The following is a 16,049-nucleotide window of genomic DNA, read 5'->3' on the forward strand; positions in this document are numbered from 1 at the left end:
GCATATACTTAACTAAATTATTTTTCATTAAGTATCAAAAGTAAAAATACTATTGCAGAAAAACTGTGAGTGTGAGTCTCACTATTATACATTTGTATTCATATTACTGCTATATGAATATGCATGTTACATTTTACTACTGTAGGTGTTTAAGGTGGTGGTAGTTTGAGGCACTTCATATATTGTTGAGATAGATGGACATATCAATAGAGAAACAGATATAATTTAACTCTGGGTGGAAGTTATCATGTCACAACAACAGTACATAAACAAAACCACACAAGACTAGTGCAAAGAAACAAACATAAAAAACACAAGTACGAGAGTTAAAATTAAGAAGCATAAATGTGTACTCTTTAAACATTTGCATTAATAAAATGTGCAAAATGTGCAAAGGTGTACTTAATCCTTCAGTTTATAAGAAAATGTTAAACACAACATGTAGCTGTCAAACAAATGCAGTAAAGTAAAACATACTATATTTTCCTCTGAGTTTGTAGAAGCATAATGTCGGAAAAGATGGAAATAATCAAACAAAATACACACATCTCAACGTTGTACTTAAATTGAATAATTCAAAAAATTAACTTAATTACATTCCTCCACTGCTGGAGTATATTCCACCATGTCATACCTGAAACCAGTTTTTAAGGACATGAACTGAAGGAGCAAACATAGAACTGACTCTGGGCTACGTGGTTATTATTGATTTGATTGAGTCAAACTGCAGGAGTCTCATCAGCAGAGCGACTGTATGAGTAAAGTGAAATTATGGTGCTTGCAGTTAAAGACTCAAGACAAAAAGGAGACCACAAAATCGAAATATATCCATACATTTTTGTAGTACCGCTCTTTTGTAAAGAATCTCATTTTGGGAAAATGCTTTTTCACATTTGCTGAGATGAGAAGATAGATACACTCATGTATTAGCTGTAAATATGAGGCTTCAGCAAACAGTCAGCTTCACACAACAATGACTTGGAACATGGGGAAACAACGAGCCTGGCTCTGCTGGCAACCAGTGGCCATTACATAATCCCTTGTAAAACAACCAATTGTTGTTTGCTGTGTTTGGTTTTTAACAGATCAATATATACAAGATATAATGTGTTGATCAGTGCGCTTTAGAGGTATTTTGACTTGCCAGTATGGACAGATACAAATGTTACTTGTCAGCTGGCGTTGCAATGGAGTCTTTGACTTTGCTGTAACATGAAGAAATGTTTACTTTCTTTAACTGACATGATTGTTCTTTACCTCCCTAGCCTTATTTTTCCTCACATTCATTTCATTCTTTGTTTTGTCTCGGAAAGTTCACTCTCCTCTGATGAAAGAGACAAGTGTTTCACTCTCTTGATTTGTACACAAGTTAACACTCTCCATCTAAACCAGGGCACTGACCGCGCACAGTCAATCTCTGTTCACATCAGCGAGATAATACGGCTCACTTTCACTACTAATTCTAACTGTTTGTGTGTGTGTTTGGTTTACACACACATTGAGTTGTAGTTAACAGAACACGTTATGCTGGTAGATTACTGGGACAGGGGATGTCAAGGGCTTTGGAAAGACCCCTATCTGATGTTTACAATGACAGGACAACAGTGGTGGGCTGTGGTTTTAGACCTAGGCCTTCAATGAGTGCTGTATAGTCCACATCAAGGTCGGACTGGGGGGAAAAAGTGTCCCTGGAGTTACTGTCACAGACCAAAACCACTCAATACACGGCGCGTTCATGTGCGGACCCACTCCGTAGCAGACACCCGACCCGCGGACCACACCCGGGGAGCCGCTCACTGTCATGGCAGTTCGCTCGCTGTCATGATGACTCCCCGCAAACTCCACGGCACAGAGCGGATAGAGGCCGCGGGTAGAGCCACCAGCACCCCCAGGTGCAGCAACAGCGCTGTGGCTTGTTTATGATTAAATACGACTGCAAATGTATAAAACAGTAACATAATCAGCATTTTACTCACTTGACACACATAAACCTCTGTGGGAAAGGGGTCATCAGTAAGTTCTGAGATTCTAGCTTCTAGGTTTGAGATAGTAGCTGCACTGACCAATCACTGTGCATGTCAATCGTCACGCTAACTTAAAAAAAAAAATCAATTATAAAATAATTATTATTGTGATTCCTTCAGATAAGGCTGAGAAGGCCCTGACGGCCCACCACTGCTAGATATTATGTTCTCTGCCACCTCCCTGGATCGTTGATTAGGTTATTCTGAGGGATAGGGTGACAGTGGATACATAGGCAAGAGTGGTCACAAGATCATCATGAGACGGAGCAGAGTGAGTCACTCTCTACTTAGCTATCTCATCCCACTTCTCCTGTCAGTCTGTTTCCACTGTACCAAACTGGTCTGTGAAGAGAAACGTGTTTAGACAGTTCTGCCTCTAAATCTCTTTCTCTTATCAGTCATTGAATGACAGATTCTTCTTATATGGTGGATTGTTTGCATTCACTGGTGGCTCACTCTTGACCAGGACTATACGCTTTGATGTCTGGCAGCATTCCCTGCTGTGAATCCGATGTTGTGGTAAACAGCTACGCTGATCTCTCAATGACCCACAGACTACTGATACTCTTTCACAACCTTTATACAGTATATCTGCTGTACAAGAGGTCAGGAGGTAAAGGTCGAGGGTTTTAATTTGTGGATTTAAATGTGATCAAGTAGACATAAGAACATTTTGTCCTTGACTTCATGCACAAGGTTACACAAACATCCACAGATCAGAGACCAATAACTCCTCCCTGCAGATAGTTTCTCACACAGCATTAGAGGGTTAATGAAGAACAGCTTGGCTCTTCGGCAATCTGGTGGGCCTGTTACATCAATTATGGAGGAAAACAACTCTGTATAGCAGGCAATTTGAACATTATCCACACAGTATAGTTGTTTCCTTTACATCCTAGCAAGCCACAACACGGCAGCACTCTAAGTCTACAACTATGCTACTGGTTATGTGAGGCTGTAGGCTTTGACCTAAATGCTAACATCATGTTAACATGCTCACATTGGCAATGTTTGCATGCTTATGTTTCACGAGGATAATGTTTATCCAAATCGCTGTCTTAGTTTAGCATGTTAGTATGTTAACAATTTGCTAATTAGTGCCAAACATGAGGACAGTGGAGACTGATGGAAATGTCATTAGTTCAACAGGTTTATGGTTATAATTAAAAGTATTGGGCAAATAATTTACCTGATGAAGTAAGGTGGATAAAAAGTAAATCACTAAAATGATTACAAACCGAGGGGGATGTGAACCTCAGGACAAAATGCTAATCCATCCAATAGATGTGGAGATATTTCATTGAACACATTACCACCCATAAATAGCCACAGTGCTAATATAGCTAACACAGGTATCACCCACCCATATGCCTTTAGTCCTGCTCAAGTTACAGAAAGATGAAGGAGGAAGGGGGATGCACAAAACAGTGACATGGAGTGTTTCAATTGTAGCCCAGGCTTTGTAAATAATAGTATTTTTGCATCCAAGAGGTGCAAAGCGAAGAGGCTGTGTTTGCTTTTGTCATCCTGCTAATCTCATGCAAACAACTGTGCTCAGTGCATCTTCAATGTAACTGTCTATTGCAACCCATTTAAAGGTTCCCTGACATCTTTGCTCTTAACGTAAACACAGCCATGACAGCCAAAAGACCCCATTGGAGATGAGTAGTGTCTTATTTTAACACAATGAATTGCGAAGTGTCTAAAATGATCAAAACACAACACAACTAAAGCTTTGCTTTTGCTAAACTTAAATACATACAGCTTGAAGGTAAATCAACTGAAGACAACTCTACATGAACAAAATAGACAACATATTTCTAAAGTATCACTTGAAACAATAGAAGCCATACTGAAGTCCTACTATGTCTTTTAAAAGCCAGACCGTTCCTGTAAGAGAGAACAATGAGCCAACTTGACGTGAAACCATTGTCAGAGTTCACTTTTATAACCGTTATTACAGTAATTAAAAGGTATGAAGGACTTGCCATTGAAACATCCTGCCTTCACCTCCTTATACACACACTCACTCATTTTCATCCGTCTATGGGCACCGCAATTACTTCAGGGGAAACGTCTGGTGTCTCGTCATGTAAGAAGTGGAATATATATGTGAGGAGGATTAATGCAGCTATGTTTTAATTAAAGAGCAGGGAACCAGAAAAAATCTCACTGACAGGAGAATGTGGTGTGAGTGACAAGTCACAACATAACCCTGCAAGAGTTAACCGCGCTAACTGTACTATAGTCATCAGGCTTAATCCTGGTTATTCCAGACTACTAAATTTACACGCATAGCTTTCTTTGCCTGTCTTGTCCTGTCCGGGTTATTTTTAAAGCACACGTTGCTGCAGGGAGAATGAGTGTACATGTGCTCTAATGCGGGTACAAATATCTTTCTATGTCCTTGTGTTGACAGGCTTGGATGTTATTCACTACATCTAACTCAAATCCTTCTATGCATGTGTTCTGCATGATTCAGGGACGTACTTGATATCAATTCACACTTTGTGACGCTGCTTAACAGACAACAGACTCATGTGGATTTGGTGACATGAATAAACTTTGAGAGTAGCTGTTGAGGACCTGACATAACCTTGGACGGCAACTGGTGCGAAATGAGACAAAACAGTCTGTGACACCACTGAAGAGTTACATAATCCCAGCTCTCATTTATGTATGTATGTATGTATGTATGTATGTATGTATGTATGTATGTATGTATGTATGTATGTATGTATGTATGTATGTATGTATGTATGTATCTATCTATTTATCTATCTATATTTATTTTTCTATGTTATCTGATTGCTCTGTTGAACATAGTTCAAGGAGGATTACATAATGTACTATGACACCAAAATCTTTGGACATGGTATGTTGTGTGGGAACAATGCATACAAAGAAATATCAACACACACGTTTCTTTTTTCAATTATTTCATATTTAAACTATTAGATATTTAAACTGTTCATGTAAATGACCCAATTTCCTATCAAACATATTTGCTTTGTCACGCAGCTGTTTTTTTCTATTGAATAAACAGACATAAACTGTCTGGTTTATTTAAAGCTTACTTACACTTTTTTTCACATCCTGTTTCGTTTGTTTGTTTGACGGAGAAACGGCTTCTCTTTTGCAGCACAAGCTCATTTCTGCATCAGAAAGCCAGAGAAGCTCAGGTGGCCGGAATAAAGATAAGAAATTTCATAAACTTTGATTTGTGATGACTGTCATACCTTTTTACTACAGGCCTCAATTATGCAACCACATACACACAAACAGCTGCGCGTTTACCTCCGCCTGGCATCAGTGCGCTATCAACGGAGTAAGAGTAATCAGACCAGCTCTTACATCATTAGTCACCTTTACCCGTTTGCATTGGCCTTCAGGCTGCACCAGGTCTTTCAGTACTTTGTAAAATCTCTATTTTGCTACAATAACATTTTGATCAGACTTACAGTAAAAGTGCAACGCGGGGCTAACCAATGTTTTGTTGTGATATTTCTCAATCAAGCAAGCTACTAAATACATTGAAAACAATTGGGATACATTTTTTTTTAAAAATTTTACTCTTGACATTCAGTTATATTCCAGGTGCCATTAGTTCGGGATATGTGAATATTTTTGTATGAGCAATGAAGCCAAGCCACCCCTGCATTTTGTGGTGCAGAAACACTAAAAATACCAGTGCTGTTGCCAAGGCAACTGTCAGTGTTGCACACATACATACAATATAGACAAAACATAAACAAATGAGCCCACTCATCCAAAGACAAGACACAAAATGAGCATATCGAGTGAAGAAATGCCTCATTGCACAGGGTACAGAGATGTACAGCGGTGCCGTAAGAGCAGCATACTCAGCTAAATCTGTTTTGATGAAGGCAGCAGACGAGCAAAACAGGTTCAGTTATTTTTAGATGTAGAAAGAGGAAATGATAATCCCTCCCTTATCTCGTGCTATCATCTCTCTGCACCAAACCCCCCGTCATGTCCTGGATAGACAGATAAGAGACAGAATGACAAAGCCTCACACGTTTGTAAACAGACAGGAACATTTGCAGCCCAAACTGTATGTAAACCAGCTCAATTTATTCAAGCAAAAAAACAGATAAGATCTACTCATGTCTACATTTTTTCTTTCTTATATTTTGGTTAATATATGCATGAATACTGTTGTGAATACATTTTGCACATCGTGCGGGTATGTGGGTCATCGTCAGGCTCTGACTTCCGGTCTAGTCTGTTCCAGCTAAGTGAACGATGTGTGGCTGTGGCAGGGGAGTGCTGGGTGATGCTCCCGAGGGCCTACTCGACTCGGCTCACATGTCAAACAAACGTTTTGTTTTGAAAGCAGGTCGGTACTGCAGCTACATCATCACCTCTTCTTTAAAAATGTCACTATAGCTCAACCTTCATGTTAAACAGGTGTGTCAATTTGCTGCAAATTAATGGAGCAAACACGATGTACTTTCCACACAGCTAGAGTTTCTGTGGACTTACCCTCCTGAGCCCATGGGGTTTTCTGGTGCTGGGACGCTAATTAGGTTCACTTGTTTAACCAGGGAGTTGAGAGCTCAGGGTTTTAAACAAATAGTGGGCATCTGAGGTTTCTGCTACGGATCTGTTGGTACATGAGGCTGCTGGCTAACACTTTGCAATGTTGCCTGCTTAGCATTAAGGCTAAGCAGGAAGGTTTTTTTTTAATGTTTCAAGTGTATAATCTGAGCCCTAGTGCAGATCAGTCACCGATGTCACCGCTAAATGGCAACCAGGCCAAAATCCTCCACTGAACTGCTTAAAAATGAACTCTGCAGCTATGGTGACGCATGCAACGTGAGGTTTGCAATCTTTACATTTACACTATCTCAAGCATATTGTGCAAACTAAGGTAAAATCTGAACGAGGAAAGCCTGTTCCTTTGGCAGGGACTTTCCTGCCGTTAGATTTTGTCTTAAGTATTTAAATGACCCACAAAAGAAGCTAACAGCACCATCTGCACATCACATTGTAACTCCTTCTTACTGCATGTTATTGTTCAGTAATGTCCTTAATACTACCATCACCTCAACACCAAATTGTTGTCTTTATTTCAGATTTTTCATCACATACATCAACCTCAAACAACATCAGCGAGCAGAACCCAAGTTGTGGTTTTGACTCGCTCTTTATTTTAGTGTTTGGGCTTCAGATTCCATTTTGCTGCAGAGAAAAAGAACATTTCAGAACTAAGAGCAAGCACACAAATATTTTTTCTCAGTTGTGTGTAAATGGAGCTTTCTTCTGCCAGGTGAAGGATTACAATGGACTGATCTACAGATGATTCACAAGTGCCCTGAACATGACGTTGTTCACACACAACTTATATTTTGAATTAGTCAACCTGGTTAGAAAGCAGAAGCTCGGACCGGCTGAGTTAAAATGATTTCAAAGTAGAAGCTGTAAGTCTATAATGTTCACTTGTTGTTAGATATATGTGAAGTTCACAAATTACCGCAGACAGTAGATTTTACAACAAATGAATGTCTTTATTTTTCAAGACACTGTTAACACACAGGTATGCAGGAGAACCATTATCTCTAGCAAAAATAAAATGAATCAAAGTTGGTATCAGAACGGATAAGAGTGGTAGCATGGAATGTAGCGGTTTCCATTTTATTTATTTTTTTGACAATCATTTCAAATAAATAATCTTTATATAGTCTTTGTAGCTAGTGTTTTTAGATCAATATATTCTCTTTGTAGTCAAAGTTTCAGGAATGAACAGGAGAAAATCAGACAAAAACAAGGACAGTGACAAAACAAGGATATTACCCGCTCAAAAAGTCTTTTGTATATAGGCAAAAAAAGTAAAGGGAGAACGGTTGAAAGAAGGTAAATCTCTTCTTCTAGACCAAAATAATCTTGTTCTTCCACCAAAAAGTGTAAATACGAGTGCCTGGTGGACACACAAACCATGTTTGTTGCCAAGGTCTGAAGAGAACCAACAATAACAGAAAATGTCCTTCTCCAAAGCTTAAGTTTTCAATTGCTACAAAAAGGTACTGACCTAGCCAGCCAAAGTCAGCTTGTACAGTCAACCTCCCCCTAGTATTGTGCTGTTCAGGACCGGCAGTCCAAACTTCATAAAAAAAAACATGTCATATCACAGGTAAAGCACCACGTCAGGCTCCTAGAACTACATTTGAGCTTCAATTATCTCTGCCTCGCCTTTTCTCTCCCAGAGAGAACTTAACAATAAAGAAACTTGTCTACACCAGAGGAGGAGAGGGAAAGACGGTACTAGGCTGCTACAGGAGTCCCTGTGCTTGTTGAAAGGCCGCCGTCTCATACAACGTCTCTCCTGCTATGTATAACAAAGAAAAGGAGCAGTCCAAGAAATAGAAAAGTGCAAGTAAGGGCACATGATGCCCTGTCCTCGGTCAGGTGAGGGAGAGCGTGGGAACAACCACACACTCTCTTCTGACCCCGAGGTGTCTGAGGTTCCCTTCAAGCAGAGAAGTGTCAGACCCCCGTGCAGGCGCCAGGGCGATGCACCTTGGAGTAGCATGGTTTCAGATCAATAAGCTCTTCCCATGCTGGAAATTTAGACCATGTTGGATCCGGTTCAGCCTCAATCTGTACTGTGATCCTCAAGCTCGGAGATAATGGTTATCAGGTTCTGGAGGCCGAAAATGAAACCACTGTCCTGGCCTTCATGTACCACACTGTCCTCTCCGTAGTGCCGACAGGTAGTGTGCGCAAAGTCAATCATGCGCACGTCTACCACGGGGCTGCCGGCCTCTGCTGTGCTGTGGGAGGAGCGACTGCTGCCACTGTTGCTGCTCCCTCCAGCCACACCAGCACTGCCACCTGCTGAGGAAGATCGAGGGAAACCAAAAGCCCCTTCCCCTTCCTCCTCCTCCTCCTCTTCTTCTTCATCATCATCAGATGGATCATCCTCATCACCTTCTTCCCCACCACGGTGTCTGGGTCTACTACGAGTCCTGGGAGGGTCTCCATCATAGATGATGAGCAGGGAGCTGGAGTAGAAGCGGTATGACTCGCAGGACGCCAGGGCAGCTTGCATTTCCCGGAGTCTGCGCAGCACTGGGGACAGCAGCTCTCGCCGTAGGCGACACCCGTTGTGAAAGAACTGATAGAGCGCCTCCTTGAAGCCTGCAAGGGTCAGCTTACGGCCGTGGTACTTATTCATGAACATCAGCTGGCCTGAGTCCGACTGGTACACCTGCAGGTTACACAGAAACATGAGCACTACAGATCCACATGTAACCAATACGGGAAAAACTTGATCGCAAAGGAGTTGTGTTGCAACTCTACCATACCTGCATGCCACAAAGTCGCACTCCAATAGACGCTGATGTGCTCTGTTGACACTTGCGAATCTGATTGGCTTTCTTCTCCTCTGATGCATCATCTCCATGTTGACGAGTTCCCATCTTTAAGTCTAAGACACATGGTACAGTGTAGCGCCATGTCAGGTTCTCCAAAAGAATAAATTCTGTGAAAGGGGGTTAAGGATCATACAGTAACAAAAGACCTTCAAACTAACTCACTTTGTGCATGTTTATTTTAACAGCTAAGACCCATCTGTCTACTTCAGTGCACACCGAGAGACCCAGTACAGGCTGTTTATTGATGAAAGGATACTGTATTGGTTTCGGTGCTTTGCATTCTCCTTCATCCTTTGTAAGTGCTGCTGATGACATTTGAGACTCCAGGGGTTGTGTTTGATCTGTGGCACGACGTTGCCTTTTTCCAGGCTGAAGTAGAGAACCTCAGCCTGCTGCTGCATCTCCTCACGATTATAACTGCGAAAGTGACAACACAGAAAAGATGTCAGCATTGGCATTACAGAACATATTTATAAAGTGTCTCATCATTTATGAAAAAATATGGCATTATGACAAGCACCCTCACCTCATGATCTTGTCTTCTTTCCGGCTGTGTCGAGCTCTGTCTTTGCTGAAGTTGTCGTTCTCCAGAAGCAATGAGGACTGCTTCTTGTTGCTCAACTTCAGCATTTTGCTCTTGGGCTCACAGTCTGCTGAGGGATCTTTGTTTTCAAGGTCCCCAGATTCACTGTGGAGGGGATAGGCGATGAGGCACAGGTTCCCTTCCTCATCTTCTTCAAAACTGACTGACACTACACCTGAGAGAGGGTGAGAAGGAGCACCAGAGAGCAGTTTTTAGTCCTCAATTCTTAAGTCAATTCTATTAAGGCTGTCATTTATAGCTCCGGGAACCATATTAAAGAGTAATTCATCCAATTACAGAGAACATATCACAAAGATATTGGCACATTCATACACCCATCTTTATGTTCCCATATCCACATGCATTGACACACACACACATAAACAAGGATATGACAGACAGATGAAAGTGGAAAGTTGGATATGAACAATCAAAGCATTTGATATCAAGAGCAACATGTTTTGATAACTCATTCAGGAAACGAGAGACAAAATACCACACAAGGCTGAAATGTGTCAAACTCAGCAGGACATTTATTAAACAATTGCTAAACATCTGTATGAAACACAATAAGTCATTATACAGAGTTTCAAGCAGTCTGCCATGACATGAGAAAAAATGAAGTACAGATCTCTATTTCCACAACATACAAACAGCGAAATAAGCAACAGAAGAGTCGCTTAACCACATTACAGACAATCAGTACACAACCATGATTTTGTGACAATCAGTCTACACAGTTCCTAATACAAGCCTTAAATGAAACAAGAACATTTAAAGATTTTTGCAATTTGTTGAGTGAAATAACAACCAGTTTCACAAACTCAAAAACAAACCAGAGACAGAAGGATGGAGTATAATCATCTCAATGATCAATAAAATACAGTCTACCTTGATGCCAACGCTAATTTATAACATGATCCACAGTAGACCCCCCTGTCCCTAGCAAAAGTCCCTAAAAGGGCTTGTGTGTGTGCAGGGTGGGGGAGGTGCAACACTTAGAATAAACATCACAGCTGCAGCGGCTGATACAGATAAGCCAAAGACAGGAAGGAAGGAAGAGGACGAAACTGACCGGCAGAGAAAGTGGCAGGGATATGGACACAACATCCACGTCAATACAAGATAGCCTTTGCATCCAACACAAGCAGTAGTTTATATAATAGCTACTGGATAGCAGAGAATTAACAGCCATTTACACTGAGAACAACCTCACCAAACAGTCAATGTTTTAAAAATACATCGGGTTGTTTTAGCGTGTTAATTGGTGGGCCTGAGGACGTAGCATCTATGTTCCCTCCGCAGTCCTGGAGATGGCTGATGTCATGCGCTCTGACATCACCATCCTGCAGGAGGCCCTGCCTCTTCCTCATGGAGTGTGCCGTTCATTCAGAGCTGCACCGTCATCACACCACATCAGTGAGTGTGGGAATTTGTGAGTCACTCTGACTTAATTCACATGAGAGGCTCATAAATTAGAGAAATGGGTACCTCAAGTAATATGTTTATTGCCTGATTGGCTGACATAGTTACAGATCACTATCAGTGCACATTGTTTTATTAGGTTCAAAAGTTCTAGTTGCCAAATCTGACTTTGATGTCTGTCTCATGGAAATGAAACCTTCAGCCCCATCTCCCTGCTTAACAGGAGATGCAGACAATGTTACAACTACGTTTTACTGATGTCTCGAAGCTTTGAACTATTTCCATAACTTGTCTACATCTATGAATTTCTTCTTTATTCTTATTACAGGCCACTACAACACAACATTTAAATGTCCAATTAAATGTCTTTAGCTATAAGCTAATGAACACTACACATTACTACATTATTAAACAAGCAAAGCACAACTCTTTCACTTATTATTGTGTGAAATGTAATAAGAGTGTCACAGGTCTCCTCATTCTGGGACTTTTTTTATATAGTTTTTAATAGTGTGTCTTTCCTCCATCACATGGCAACATCAAGACTTATGTATCATAATGTATGAGTTGTCATTGTCTGTGAGACACAACTCGAGGAACACTATGTATTAATTTCATGGGTGTAGATGGAATTGTGTATTTGTGTACATGTTTCTGTGATGGAGCTGAAAATCTCCTCAAGTGACCTGTGAATGACTTTACTGGCAAGCTGTTCCGTTTATTTGCGTCATTTCTGTGTAACTCTATCTCATACTGAAACCGAGGCCGTCTATAAACCCTGGCACAACACACGAGAGTCCCCTGGCTTACTGGTCCCAGTCAGGCCCTGAAGCCTCCCTCTCCCTCCAGGTGACCGTGAGGGTCACATCCAGAGAACTGGCCGAGGTGCCTGCAAATTGCTCCAACATGATATATTATGTGGTCATTTAAAAGAGAAATGTATCGCCTAATAAATATATGAAAATAGAAAACCGTTCCATATTGCTGTGTTTATGTGTACACCATGTTCTTTGAGCCCTTGCAGTAATCCATTCAACCCACAACTAAATAATATCCTTAAAATATGGACATATTAACATTTTTATGCAATATACTATTAAATTCAGGAAAGAGGGCATTGGATATTACACATTAAGCACATGCATATTACACGTGAAGCACAAAGATAAAGAAAGGGTCTTGAAGCTGGGTACGGTTAGTAATACAACACTCAGCAGATGTGTAATGGGGGTCTTACCTTTATACTGAGGGGTGAACTTCCTCATCTCTGGAGGGAGGCTCTTGTAGAACTGGTGCTCGCGGGGTATGAGCGGCTTGCATATTGTTTGTTCCCCAAACCGGAGCACGCAGGAGTGGCCTCCCACCTGGTGCACGAATGGCTTAAGCATCACCCCTTTCCCGGGATAAGGAGTCCCGTCCGCCTGCATGAGGGCTTCCAGAGCCGGACTCATCCTCACTCCGCATCGGACTACTGAGCTGGGGGGACCCACGTCGCTCTGGAGGCAGGAGGAGGCTCGGCCGCTGGTTTGGCTCCCTATCCTCGAGCACTTCTCTGTTAGCTCGCGCGGGGGCGCTACTGGTCGCCTGCACGAGCACAGCAGTGTGAAAAACAAAGGGCTGGACAGGAAAGACGGAGGCAACGACTGAATCCAGTAATTCCCCCTTTTTCCTTTAGAAAGGACACATTTTAAAACTCCTCCACTGTGTTGAATGATCTCCGTATCGTGATGTGTAATAAAAACGCTACTCACGCAGCGTAAAGCTGCTTAAAACGTTTATAAGCGACGGTCATTTCCGTCGTGTGACTGCTACCGAGAGTGACGCCAAAGCTGAATCCTCTAGCTGGAAAAACAGTAGAGGCAGCCAGCGAGACCCGCCCTCTATTCGCAACTGGCCAATCACAGAGCCGGAGCTGTCGCTGGGAGGAGACAAGGCACAGAGGAGAGGCTCAAGCAGAACGAGCAAACAAAGAGGAAGGAGAGAAAACAGGGGGGAGGGGTGAACAGGAAAAATACTCGACTCAAAAACAAAACACTGGCTGAGGACATTTTTTTCAATGTACTTGAGGGTTACTGAAAAAAGCAAAAACAGGCTGCAGGTTGCATTATTAGTTTCATCGTATTCTTGCAACATCAAATGGCAGTGGGGACAAAAGGCTGCAGGGGATTTCAAATTGCAAGAAGGAAACCGAAACTGCACACAAGTCATTTATTTTCGATTATTACGACTTTCGTGTTCACGTTTCAGCGATTAGCCTGGTAAACCTGATAGGTGAGTTTAGGTGGCACCCTATATGAGAGAAAGGCATATATAATTGTAGTGGATGTCAACTGAATGTACAAGTTAGATTTAAACAAAATATAACTGATAATTAAAGATATTGAATGACTATGCCGATTTAGAGAACCTGAGAGAAACAGTGCTTTATTTCATTGGCACAAAAGACAGGAATTAACTTAGTGACTAATGCCATGTCCACATCATTTCAAGTGGAAAGATGTTTACAAATTGGAAAGTGTGACCACACTTTCAGTCATGTGAGGGTTGTAACTAAAACCCTCCCATTATTATTGTCCATCACATTTCAAGGTTTAATTATGAATGCAATGCAATCTGGTTTGACTTGAATATTTTTAGGGTGAACACCCTTTATGAGTTGGACACTTGCCATCACAGCAATAGGAGACATGAGGTTGTGTTCAGACCAATAACAGAGCTGCATTAAAAAAAGCACAAGGGGCTGTTTAAGTGTGACACGTACTTGTGAGAATATGGCATATGGTCCAGAAATTCTCGTTGGATTAATACATCTTTGAGTTTGAAGCATTTATCTCCTCCCAGCTCCCCATACCGCCATGGTATAAAGACAGTTTATTCTGCTTTCGGGCCGGAACATACATATCTAGAAAGATATCATGGGCGCAAAATGTTCTGCCTATAATTGTTAGACAGAAGTTAACAATAGATGGGTATCATCAGACAGTAGGCACAGTTCTATATACAAGGTCTTCTACTGGAATGTGTCTTTCCCAAAGATGTTACGCTGGCAACAGCTGAGCCAGGTTTAAGTTTTTTGTTGGCCAGTCATATTAGTATAGTATTAGTATTAGTAGACACATCAGGTTTCTTTTTGGACGTGAGATTTTTGATGATGTAACCCTGAACAGGATCACATTTATAAATGAAAAAAAATGCTTTTAAGTCTTAAAGACATTTAGAACACACAAGCTGACTACAATATTGAAATTTGTCAGAGGTGTAAAGCCCTCAAGCTAGTTTGTAATAGATATTTTATATTTTCAGTATGATAGACTGTCAAGAGACACACATCTCTTGGTGGGTGCTGTAATATCTGCAAACATCAGTATGTACAGACAATACTGGAAATATTTTTATGAGTAGCACTTGACTTAATGAGTCTAACTGGTGTGCCTGACCAGACAAAGCTAAACTACAGTAGACAGACCTATAGATTACTAGACATCCTAATTCTGCACTAATCTTTGAGGTTTCAGTTCTGCACTGGGATTACAAATGGGAAGAAAGGATCCCAGAGCCAGGAAGGAAGGGGATTAAATGAGCAGCACTTGAAAATGGCACCCACTCCTCTCTTTCCACTGGTCTCACAGGTAGAGAGTCCCTGGTGGTCTGGTGTGAGACATGGGTCAGAACAAAAAACAGAAGAGAGCGTGTGTGTAGCAATGAGTGTGTGTGTAGCAATGTATGTGTGTGTGTGTGTGTGTGTGTGTATAGGTGTGTGTGTTAGGAGGTGCACACTGGGTTTCCCAGAAGTTCTGATCCCAGGATCAACAGAACAATACTGACTTAATCGCGGCGGTCCATTTTTCGGAAAGGACAACCAAGGCCGTGTCATGTTACCGTGTGAAGGATTTACTTGTGTAATTGCAAATGTGTAGAGTGAGCCTCAAGACTGGGATCTGGATGAATGCCTGTCCGTGCTCAACAATTTGTAACGTCCAGGATGTTCAGTTGGATATTAAGAAGCCAAGAGATCTCATTCTAAAATATAAATCTTCAACACAGATAAACCCTGTTTTCATAGTGCTTCTAATCTGAATTCTTCAACATTGTTTTTTTGGTCAAATTAAATCCCACTGAGACTACACAGTATGAAAGATACAAGAAAGTGTGTGTTCATGTGTATGAGTTGCCGACTTTCTAGCCGAGTCACCAGGGCCTCGTTGATGCGTTGGTGTTATGTCAGCTCAGCACGGCTTCCCCTCTCATGTCATGGGTCCGTGCCCCAAGACAATAGATCCAGGCTGCACCACGGGGCCCTCAATCCAACTATGAAACAGAGCAGTGATGCAATGTCCAACAACCTCCTCCGTGCACATTGTATAATGGTGGCCTTCTACAAACACAGGCGTCATTGTAAACTCCACCCACCGGAGACGCAACAAAAGCTTCTGGAAATGCAGCATCAGCACTTACTAAAACATAACTGTGAAATGTGTTCTTATTTGAAAGCCAGTACACCAGATATGGTGGTACCAGTCACAGCCGAACAATGTGTTGTGTATGGGATTGGTACTCTCCATCGATCAGATATTGGAATTGGTATTGTGTTCTTTTGATGCCGTTTATTGATCCTGCCAT

At 41.5% G+C, this 16,049-nt stretch overlaps 1 protein-coding gene across 1 annotated transcript; it reads right to left on the bottom strand.

The window, feature by feature from the left end:
- Window positions 1-7,530: 7,530 nt before the first annotated feature.
- Window positions 7,531-13,246, bottom strand: LOC137796618 (inositol hexakisphosphate kinase 2-like). Its single transcript, XM_068594640.1, has 5 exons — window positions 12,667-13,246; window positions 9,948-10,179; window positions 9,678-9,838; window positions 9,353-9,528; window positions 7,531-9,255 (listed from the first exon to the last, which is right to left on the bottom strand). The coding sequence occupies exons 1-5, from the start codon at window positions 12,878-12,880 to the stop codon at window positions 8,641-8,643; spliced, it is 1,398 nt and encodes a 465-aa protein (XP_068450741.1). The 5' UTR covers window positions 12,881-13,246; the 3' UTR covers window positions 7,531-8,640.
- Between the last annotated feature and the right edge of the window lie 2,803 nt (window positions 13,247-16,049).

This window comes from Clinocottus analis, unplaced genomic scaffold (genome assembly GCF_023055335.1).
Source record: "Clinocottus analis isolate CAN_PGR_092001 unplaced genomic scaffold, fCliAna1.0.p SCAF_3, whole genome shotgun sequence".
In the NCBI taxonomy this organism is placed as follows: domain Eukaryota; kingdom Metazoa; phylum Chordata; class Actinopteri; order Perciformes; family Cottidae; genus Clinocottus; species Clinocottus analis.

What these genes read in the sequence shown, in the direction of transcription:
- LOC137796618 (XM_068594640.1), bottom strand. Translation starts at nt 12,880, where the DNA reads ATGAGTCCGGCTCTGGAAGCCCTCATGCAGGCGGACGGGACTCCTTAT. An exon ending in GTTCACCCCTCAGTATAAAG is followed by an intron (nt 10,180 to 12,666) that starts GTAAGACCCCCA and finishes ACCCTCTCTCAG; the next exon opens with GTGTAGTGTCAGTCAGTTTT. An exon ending in AAAGCACCGAAACCAATACA is followed by an intron (nt 9,529 to 9,677) that starts GTATCCTTTCAT and finishes CCCCTTTCACAG; the next exon opens with AATTTATTCTTTTGGAGAAC.